The sequence below is a fragment of the Phoxinus phoxinus genome (genome assembly GCF_949152265.1).
Source record: "Phoxinus phoxinus genome assembly, chromosome: 16".
In the NCBI taxonomy this organism is placed as follows: domain Eukaryota; kingdom Metazoa; phylum Chordata; class Actinopteri; order Cypriniformes; family Leuciscidae; genus Phoxinus; species Phoxinus phoxinus.
This window is the reverse complement of record NC_136891.1, coordinates 3,468,052-3,479,200: the sequence shown is the minus strand read 5'-3', so window position 1 is coordinate 3,479,200 and position 11,149 is coordinate 3,468,052. Positions and strand designations below refer to the sequence as shown.

The window sequence follows — 11,149 nt, the reverse complement described above, 5'->3', positions numbered from 1 at the left end:
TTACATCTAATATTTTATTTTAATTCAGCTTTTTTACAGTTAAGGTAATATGCCTTTCAATATTTTTAGTTAACAATGTCAACATTGATCTCTATTTATTTATTATGCATATTTTGATAGGTCTGGTTTTGAACACTTTTTTCATTAGTTTACCCAGAACACCCTAGCAACCACCTAGCAACAGGCGGAATGACATAGCATTGGCCTAGCAACCACATAACAACGTTTTGGCAACTCAAAACACCTTAGCAATCACATTTCAACTAAATGTAAAAACAAGTTATGGTTTGACAGTAATAACGTCCTGGCATTCGGCTGGAAGTGAGAGCTCATAATCTCCATTCTCTCACACACGCGGGCGGCTCTCAGGAACCGCAGAATGATGATGACGCTGCTAAACGGGCCGCTGAGAGCCGATGGGTTTGACCACAGCTGTTATTACAGCGTAAAGTGTCCCAGATCTCCACCATTAACCGTTAACCCGAGACCTTCTGAAGGATCAAACCTCTCGGATAGATGGGAATGAGCCAATTACACCAGATCAATCCCCAGATGAGCTGTGAGGCGCTGTGCTGGAGTAATTAACATCACGCTTCGTCTCGGCACCAATTAAACTGCAGAGTATTTTAACTGTCAGAGTATTTTGAATTCGCTTTATTTCTATATTTAGATTTTATATTTATTTTTATATATAGTTTTCGGTTTTGTGACAGTTTTCATTTTAGCTTGTTTTATTAATCTTGTCATGTGCTCGTCATTTTATTAGGTTTTTTTCCATATTTTTCTATTTGGATTTTATTTCAGTTTTAGTTTAGTAATTTTAATACATACACTTCAACTTATTTTTTTTTTTTACATTTTCGTAATTTTTTTAAAAGTTTGATTTTCGTATAATATTTATATTTTTATTTCAGCTGTTATGTCAGTTTTAAACCAAAAATGTATTTTTAATAGTTTTAAGGCCCCGATATATACGTCAAGCGAAATCGAAAGACAAACTCGTGTGACGTCAAACGATTTTATTAGTTTTTTCCCCATATTTTTCTATTTGGATTTTATTCCAGTTTTAGTTTAGTAATTTTAATACACACTTCAACTTATTTTATTTCAACGTTTAGAATTTTTGTTTATTTTTTTAAAAGTTTGTTTTTCGTATAATATTTATATTTTTTATGTCAGTTACCAAAAATTTATTTTTAGTAGTTTTAAGACCTCGATATATACGTCAAGCGAAATCGAAAGACAAACTCATGTGACGTCAAACAAAGTAATCTAACTACCATTGGTCAGTAGCGATGATGTCACAGGTGGGTGTGGCTCTGAGGCTCCGCCTTCTCCGAGGTGTAAATCTTCTCGGGTTCATCTCTTCTGTTCAGTCTGTCGAGGTCAGGCGCGAATAGAAACGTGAACACACTGCAGACACTGCTTCATGCTAGAGAAAGAAGTTGTAATTCTAATTGAACAAGACGCTGACACATTTGTTTCATGTTTAGTGATGTAAAGCTGCTTATGTTGTAGTGCTATACCTATATTACTCAACGTGTCGTGGTTTGACGAGTGCAGAGCTGCACCAAACATATCCACATCAATATGATCCGATGCTTTCTGAACTGCTGTTCTCACCGCTGTCATGCTGTCGGTGTGCAAAGCGCGCAGCTCATATTTACACATCTAAACGTCGCTCTCAGCAGAGTCTGGATATTCACTATATCACTAGCCGCGTTTCCATTGCCCTTCAAATTGCGCAAATTGAAAATACGCTCAATGCAAACACGTCAATTTCGCAAAAACTCCCATTTATCGCAAAAAAAGTTTTTACGCTCGCATGAGGAGGTTTTTCAGGCAATTCGAAAAATAAATATTTCGCAAAACTGCAATGGAAACTGTTTTTGCACATTTACATTCACCTGACGTAGATAATGCTGTGTGTGTGGACAGAAGATGACACAGAGTTCTTTATTAAATTCATAAAAGACAAAAGAATTACAGGACTACTGGATTCTAAACCTCAAAGAAATGCCAGAAACTTTCCTTGCCATTAATGCTTGGAAAACACACACACGTCTCCTTCCATTAATAATAATGGCCAGTGCGGTGACTGGGATATATATATAAACCTACCAACAGCCGTCGCCATGTTTTTTGGAATGACTTATCGTGAGGAAAAAATTACGCTTTAGTCGGATAACATCGGTTAATGGAAACGCCGTTATTTCGCAATAGTTTTTTGTCGACATTTAGAAAAAAATCGCAAAAGTTTTCTACAAATCTGTAATGGAAATGTGACCACTGCTTGCATATTTCGAACGCTCATTTCTGCTTCGAGGTCTTGGTTGTGGCATTTCTTTGAGGTTTAGAATTCAAAATTCCTGTAATTTTTTGTCTTTTATGAGTTTAATAAAGAACTCTGTCTCGTATTCTGTCCACACACACCGCGTCCTCTACGTCAGGAGACTGTAAATGCGCAAAAACTGTTTCCATTGCAGTTTTGCGAAATAATGTTTATTTTTCGAATTTCCTGAAAAACCTCCTCATGCGAGCATAAAAACTTTTTTTGCGATAAATGGGAGTTTTTGCGAAATTGACGTGATTCCATTGGGCGTATTTTCAATTCGCAGTTTAAATTTGCACAATTTGAAGGGTAATGGAAACGCGGCTACTGGTGCTTACTGGATACTGCACAGGATGTTCTGCCAGCAGATTATGCAACAGTAAATGTTTGATAAAGTGCTGATATTTACAGCATAACTGTCTTGTCTCCTGGCAGAACGGCATCATGGAGGTGAAGGTGGAGGAGACGGCAGACGGACACATTCTTCACCTGCAGGCAGAAGATGTGCTCATCCAGCTGGAGGAAGACGGCACACACATCATCTGTGACAACAACGAGCCGCTACGCACCGCGCTGAGAGACCTGGTGCTGCGCTTCCTGCAGAAACTCTGACCTCTGACCTCTCGCGGATATCTGGCTCCTTCCATCAGAGCCGGAAAACAGGATCCCAAACTCCTGTGATGACTGATGAACCGATATAACGTATTCATTTACAGTTCTGATGGAGACTTTTGTCTGTGTGTTTTATATCATTGTAAAATAACGTTGAAATAAAACTTTTTTTATATATATTTCCTTAAGCCTGTTTAAAACTCATCCAGAAATTAAATTCTCTTGTCATTTACTCACACACATATTCAAAATTCGACATGTCACTCGCTGCATTGCAAAACTATAACGGTGAACAACAAACTTCCTAAATTCTCATATTGTGTTTTATAGGACAAACTCGTATTGGTTTGAGAATGGACATTTAAAACACACTTGATCAGTAGTTTGTTTCTAGCAGCGAGGGGTTGCCAGTTTATAAATGCAGACTTTATAAAACAATTTAATTCCTGTAGGCATTTACTGTGAATTAAATCAGATAAACGTACGGCTATGCAATTTGGTTGCCTACATCTCACAAAGGGGTTGCACAGACTAGTCGACTTTAATGCTCTGCCATGAAGCTTTAGCTTGACGTCGAGTAGTCGCTGGTTTTGGCCTATAGAGGGCGCAACAGGAGAAGAAATCTGTGAAGTCCACTTTTACACTCCATTTCCAACAGTTAAAATGATAAGCAGGGTTCCCACGGGTCCTTGAAAGTTTAAGAATCTGAAGAAAAAAATCAAGGCCCTGGAAAGTTTTTGAAAACAATTATGCCTATAAGTTTTCAAATGACATTGAAAAACTAACACTTGTGTAGGTGTTCAGGTACATATCATAGTTTTGAATACATTTCAAAATAGAAATGTAGCAAATTGCTGTATTATTGTGTTAGGTTTTGAATGCATGTGCAAACTGGCTTGATTCGTAGTTTTGGTGGTGTTTGTGTTTGAGAACAAAATTCATATCATTTGAAAGATGTCGTCACTGAATGCTTTTTGGTCCAAACCCATGATAAATGACCACAGAGTTCACTGTGTTTCGAAAAAGTGACCAAAGTATTGAGAAATGGGTCCTAGGGATTGTAAAACAACAACTGTATTATCGTTATTAAGGTCATGGGTTTGATTCCTAGGGATTGCATGAAATAATATTAAAATGCATACTTTGAATGCAACTTTGGATGCATATTCCACATGCATTCATTTAAAAAAAGAAAAAAGAAGCTCTTTACTAGCCAGGGGAAGATTTATCTGAATGCGTTCAAGATTTGACAGTAATTGTTCCATTATGTGTTCATTTGTTTATTAATTCATTTTCAGCTATGTTGGTGCATCTAACATTTTTAATTTATCTGATGTGATTTCTCATACTCTAAAAGCTGGTTTCAAATCATAAAATGATAAATGAGGATTCTAAGATGAATATGAATGCATTAGATGACATTATTGGAAAAAACAACAACCCTAAATCATGTAAGATTGGGAGAAGCAAGCCAATCACATCTTTTTATTAACCATACAGAAAGTAGCCCCTTATCTCTCACATAATCATCTCCTGCGATATAGACTGTTTAAATATCTATATCTATATATGAAAACTCAAGCATAAACATTCAAGGTTTTGAAATGCTAAAACAACTGATGTTGAGTCGAAAGTGAAGACGGTCATTGTTTTTGTCGCTATGGATTATGATGATAGTTAAGAGGATTTAGACCTGTGCATCAGTGTTGCTACTAAAACTATTATAAATATGAATTGAAATAATACTGGAATAAAATTAAATATAAATATTAGATGGAAAAATTTTAACAAATCAGAAATCTGGCTTTGGCAACTAACTGATATAAGCTGAAATACTAGAATTACTAATAGCTACTAAAACTAATATAAAAATAAATTAAAGCTAAATAGAAGTATATTTCTATTTAGCTTTAATTTATTATATATATATATATATATATATATATATATATATATATATATATATATATATATATATATATAAATAAAATGACAAAAGCATATAACAAAAATACCTATATCTATAAAATACCTCCAATTAAAATCAAAACTGGAAATGTATAATTGAATCCAAGCACTCGCTGAGGGCGTTTTGTCCAGAAGCCTCGAGTGAGAGGAGGAGAAACATGCAGAAGAGTTTAATATCTGCAATCTCTCTCTCTCTCTCTGTGTGCACTGATGTCTCTCATCGGTGCTTTAACACACACGCACACACACACACACACACATTATATCAGTGTTCCCTTGTCAGTGCTTGTGTGGAATGAATTATTGCTACTGCTCATACTAGGTTATTGATTTTAACAGTCTAGTATTTCATCTGGTAGACGAGTGTCATCATGAAACTCCCATAATTATTAAAAAAACAATAGCATTTGGACACGTACCATATAATGCCATTGTGTTATTTAATGTAGACAGACGATAGATAGATAGATAGATAGATAGATAGATAGATAGATAGATAGATAGATAGATAGATAGACAGACAGATAGACAAACAGAGACAGACAGACGGACGGATAGACAGACCAATAGATAGACAGACAGACAGAGAGAGACAGACGGATAGACAGACCAATAGATAGATAGACAGACAGACAGACGGATAGATAGACAGACAGACAGACAGACAGACAGACAGATAGACAGACAGACAGACAGACAGACAGACAGACAGATAGACAGACAGACGGATAGACAGACCAATAGATAGATAGACAGACAGATAGACAGACAGATAGACAGACAGACAGATAGACAGACAGATAGACAGACAGACAGATAGACAGACAGACAGATAGACAGACAGACAGATAGACAGACAGACAGATAGACAGACAGACAGATAGACAGACAGACAGATAGCGTGTCTTACAGTCTTAATCTAATAAGATCTTCACTGGCTCTGGTCTGTGCTGATACTGTGGAGGTTTCAGCTCATCAGGGAGGGTGTAGTGTTCACCCCTTCATCATGTGTTCAGAGTCGTGTGTGTGTGTGTGTGTGTGGATTGATTACAGACTGCAGTGTTTCGGGATGTTGAACGGCTCCTGGAAACACAGCCCGAGGCGTGTCAGAGTTGTGCTCTTCACCATGAGGGCCTAGCAGTTATTATTGCACATTGATAAACTATGAAATTTGGTCCTTGAATCCAGACGACAATTTCCTCATCCTGTGCCTGAATAAATATAATATATTATTTTAAAAAATGTGATGAACTGAATACTGACCGGATTCCCTAAACTGAACAGATTGGGCCTCGTGAACCCTGATGTCTGACACACTGAGATCTTCACCGGAATGAAAGAGATGAGGAGACTGGCTGGTTTATTAGTGTGGTTGAAGAAGTTATAACGTTTGCTGGCATTCAACACTTTACAACCAATAGTTTATATATTGTCAGTTACGGTCCAATCCAAACGGTCATACAGTCTTCACAATGCCTAAAAGTAATTAAACATTAAAGCCTGTTCAATAGATTGAAACAATACAAAACATGGGCATATCGGATTATTTATATTCCTCTTCTAAGGGGAACGGAGCCACATTTTTGTGTTTAAAAAAATAAAACTCATCAATTTACAATTGCAGAGCCGTCTTCCTAAGTGTACCTGTCAGGGAATGAGCCGAAAGACAGAAATAGTGGAGCTCAGCGTTTGCCAGCTCAAGGGTGACCTCAGGAAACACAACTCATCCCGCACAGAAGACACACACACGTACCGTTTACTGTCACCGTTATCTTCCGCACATTCATCATGTTAGGAGTCGCATTACTTCCACAGACCCGAGAATCAGGTGTGAGAAATCTCAAAGAGGACACACACACACACTCGCATGAAACTGTCCAGGTCACATTTCACCAATACGAAATAAATATGAAAATGTTTGACCAAAAGTGTTTATGGGACCAGATTTTTTGCCTTGTGATATTATTTTCACACTTTTCCCCTACAGCAGTAAAAAAAAAAGAAGAAAAAAACTCAGTCATCACCATATTTCAAGATAAAAACATTTAAAACTAAATATTTATGTTATTGTAATATTTGATGAACTGAATTTTTAAAGAATTAGATGAAAAAAAATATGTGCTTTACAGTAATGGCAATGAGATATTTGTTTTGCATGAGAATGTCAAATCTTAATAGTCCTAAATCATTTCATTTTATTGAAAAATTATATTTAGCATTAGAAAAAAGAACAAAGCAATAATGATTTTGTTGATGCATTATGTAAATGACAATTTGGTTGTTTAAATGTGCTATAATTCATGAAAATAATGTCACAATAATAATAATAAAAAAAAAGGCTAAAAATATGATTCATTTTCTTTAAGTTAAATACATGAGTAAATATGACCTGGATAGTTCTTTGTCATTTCATGAAATCATTGGACCTTCTTAAAATGACAACACATAAACAGAGTTGATTATCCAGCAAAAGGCATTACGATCATCAATCTGTTATTCCACATGTGTACAGGTTACACACAGATATGTTTTCTTGTATGATCGTGAGAATCATGAGAACATGTAACAGTTTGATTTGGTGCTATTCCTATGCAGTTATGTTTGATATCTTGTGCTATTCTTACTGATGATCAACACACATTTGATGGGGGGTTAGTGACGTCTAGTCACCATCAACCTACAGAACAACACACACAGCCTTTCACACAAGCTCAAAAGCACACACACACACACACACACACACACACACACACACAAGTAAAAAAACATGACCATCAGTGCATTTCAAACAACAGAGTATATGCGAAGTAAGTAAAAAATAAAAACACTAATCATTTAGAGCGATGACACCTCCCATAATTCGCCGATATGCCATCAAAACCGGCCTTTGTTTGTTCTGTCAGTATAACATGATGCAAATATTAGTTTGACGTCCATTAAAGCGTCCCATGAAAAGTGGTGCAAATAAAGCCTGTAGTGGTTGCTGATGAATCGCGCACTAGTGACCGTTAAAACCGCCTACGGTAATCAAATGTTCTGCTATTGTTCTCCCGTGCCTTCAAGGAAGACGAGTTCAAAGTAAAAGTGTCCCATATTTACAAGAAAGCTTTGATTCGCTTCACGTTCCCAGAGAGAGAGAGAGAGAAAGAGACCGTGCCGTGTCAGCGCATCGTGGGATTCCTGTGCTTGTTCCATTAAATGAATTTAAAACATTTGGTCTTGTCGTGCGGCAACCTCGTCTTGAAGAGAACCGAGTCCACTCTGAACTGAGTGTATAACAGCGGCATGTATCCGTAGACTTTTACGAAGAAGTTGATGCACTTGTGGCGCTCGTGGAAGTGCGAATCGTCGTGTGACAGAGCCTGCGGACATCCGGGACAGCGGAAGGTCCAGCGCGACGTCACCTGAGGAAGAATTAAACCAATGATGACTTCAGTTTCAGACAGTTCCTCACACAATACATCATACATCTCCAGAACTCTTAGGGCCCGTTTACACCTGACAAATCGAGGACTTGTGCACTATTCTACGCCAAATAGTGTGAGTAGTGCGTTCACTCAGAAAATTCTACAAAGAAAAAGTGCACTTTAATACCCGGATGACGCACTTATTTAACCCAAAAAAATTGAGTGTGGAACGTTGGACACTTTCATGCACGAAAAATTTGAATATGGTGCAAAAGTTAATTTATTTCAGTAATTCAACTTAAAAGATGAAACTAATATATTATATAGACTCATTACATGCAAAGTGAGATATTTCAAGCCTTTATTTGTTATAATTGTGATGATGACAGTTTATGAAAACCCCAAATTCAATGTTAGAATATTGTGAAAAGGTTTTCATAAGCTGTAAGCCATAATCATCAAAATTATAACAAATAAAGGCTTGAAATATCTCACTTTGCATGTAATGAGTCTATATAATATATTAGTTTCAACTTTTAAGTTGAATTACTGAAATATATTAACTTTTGCACCATATTCGAATTTTTCGAGTTTCATCTGTGTGTAGCAGAGGGGGAGGGGCTATCAGACTCCGATGTTAAAAGACAAAATAAACGTATAAAATTCACACACTACACGGTTGAGTACATAGTGTATAGTGCGTCATTAGGGACACAGCTTCTTCGGTCACTTCATGCGTTTTTACTGACCAGATAGCTTAATCAAATTTTTATTTATTTATCAAAACGATTCCCATTTACACCTGGTCACATAAATGTGTTTTCGGAAAACGGATATAAATCCGATCTTCAATTCCTGCGCTATATGCAGATTTTATGGAGTTCACGTCACCGAAAGCAACAGATATGAGCTGCAATTTCAAAATGAAAGACTGCAATAGGAGAGAGAAGTGGGAAGATCATTTAGTTTCTTTACTTGAGTGTGTTAAGCGTCTGCGACTTACTTTTGCTTTGATTTGTGATAGTTTGCACGTTGGCTTGATGAATAGATGCTCATCTGCATGACATATAGCCTATAACACGCTTTCACACGTTTATTTTTTTTGCATTTATGGAGTAAAATTTACATACGTGGTTTCAACAACCAGATGCAAAGACCTTATTCACAGCAGCGCCATCTTTGATTTTTAGAGGGAATGAAAGCGAGGCTGTGAGGGACAGACATGCAAATGTCTCTCTCTTCAATGGGCTGTACTGGTATTTAATGTGTTTTTGGATTGTTCTGCTCATGAAACGCTGGAAAAATATCTTTCAAAGAAAATTTCAGTCGACAAAAAACTCCCAACAATATAAGCTGTGGAATATTGTAAGTAATCTAGGAGCTTAATACAGCGGATGGCATTGAGGACACAGCAAGTCTCTCCCTCACAGCCTCACTTTCATACCCGTCATGGCGCTGCTCTGAATAAGGTCCATTTACACTTATCTGGTTTCTTCTGGAGTGCGGCCCAGAACACCTTCTGATGTGGGTTGAGCGATCGGATTTACATCCGTCTCCAAGGGCATTTACTCCTGGTCTTTTCATGATCGGATAGCTGCCCCATCACAGAAGTGGCCAGGTGTAAACAGGCCCTTAGAATGTAGTGCTTTTGTCCTTTAAAGCTTTGTTTGAATGGAAATGAGCAGCTTGGAGAATAATGCAACAGACTTAAATTTTGAGTGGATTATTCCTTAAATCAATCCCTCCATATAAAGATGACAGACTTATTAACTTCACAACACAATATCATCTCTTTCATGCGTGTATAGCCTGTTTTCCCATTGCAATCTGGTCGGCTTTTCCATGACAACAAAACAAATGTAATTGATTTGTCTAATCTGCGGGGAAGGCAGCAGCCGGAGAGCGAGAGATGTGTGTGTGTGTGTACCAATGCAATCCTAATAATGCCTGAGAAAATCCATCACATTTCACTACGCCGTTAATTCACAGGCCAAGCCGATGCTTCAGTCAATGGACTTCAGAAAGACAGGCTTTTTAAAGCTTTCCGAAATCACACCGAGTAATCTCACTGAAATCAATTCTATTGTAACACACATATGTAAAACTGGAAGAAGTGTGTTCAGTCTCAACTCTGGACATTGCCTTGATATTTAGCTTAATTTATAGTACACAATAATTACAAAAATGCCAAATAATAACAGGAGAATCTTACAATGTCCAGGTTATGTCACCCCCAAAACTAAAAAATAAATAAATAACAGTGTCTATTTTACACTAAGGCTGCGTTTACACTTGGCATTAACATGCGATCATGGATCATTAGCCAATCAGGACACGGTGCGTTTACATTTGTTCATATTAAGTAGCCTCTGTATCTGGATAACCAATATTTTTTGCATAATATTTAAATTAGGTCTGTAGCACGACACCAAATTAAGAGTAAAAATGATACAAATTAATCAATGTCCCAATTGCTTTCACTCACTTTACTTTCCTGTGCAATCTCCAGTCTTAGATCAAATTACGTTTTTTGAATGAAGGAATACTTCCAGTTGATCATACACAAATAACTGGGTTGATCATGTTAAACAAGTCACATCATCGATCATCGGGGTTTAAGGTGCAATGACTATGTGGGAGACAAAAACATTCAACATGTAAAACATTCAAAAATAAAAGTTTATTCCCATTATTCCTCTGGCAAAGCAGCGCACGCTCTTCATTAAGATCTCATGATCACAGCTGTGATTGTACAGGCGATCGCCTCTTCAGATAATGCTGCACAATTAAAATGAAAAATGACACAGTATCGTGTAAATCTACATAAACC

At 37.0% G+C, this 11,149-nt stretch overlaps 2 protein-coding genes across 2 annotated transcripts in view; one reads left to right on the top strand and one right to left on the bottom strand.

The window, feature by feature from the left end:
• The window catches only part of ints9 (integrator complex subunit 9), a 19,872-nt gene extending 16,750 nt beyond the window's left edge, over positions 1-3,122 (top strand). Inside the window, 1 exon segment of the mRNA XM_079639578.1 lies at positions 2,768-3,122. Within this exon segment, the coding sequence (XP_079495704.1) occupies positions 2,768-2,944 (177 nt within the window). The 3' untranslated portion in view covers positions 2,945-3,122.
• A 3,122-nt stretch (positions 3,123-6,244) lies between these two features.
• extl3 (exostosin-like glycosyltransferase 3) overlaps positions 6,245-11,149 on the bottom strand; it is a 32,371-nt gene continuing 27,466 nt past the window's right edge. The window contains exon 6 of the mRNA XM_079584813.1: positions 6,245-8,316. Coding sequence (XP_079440939.1) covers positions 8,107-8,316 — 210 coding nt within the window. The 3' untranslated portion in view covers positions 6,245-8,106. The remainder of the gene's footprint in view (positions 8,317-11,149) is intronic.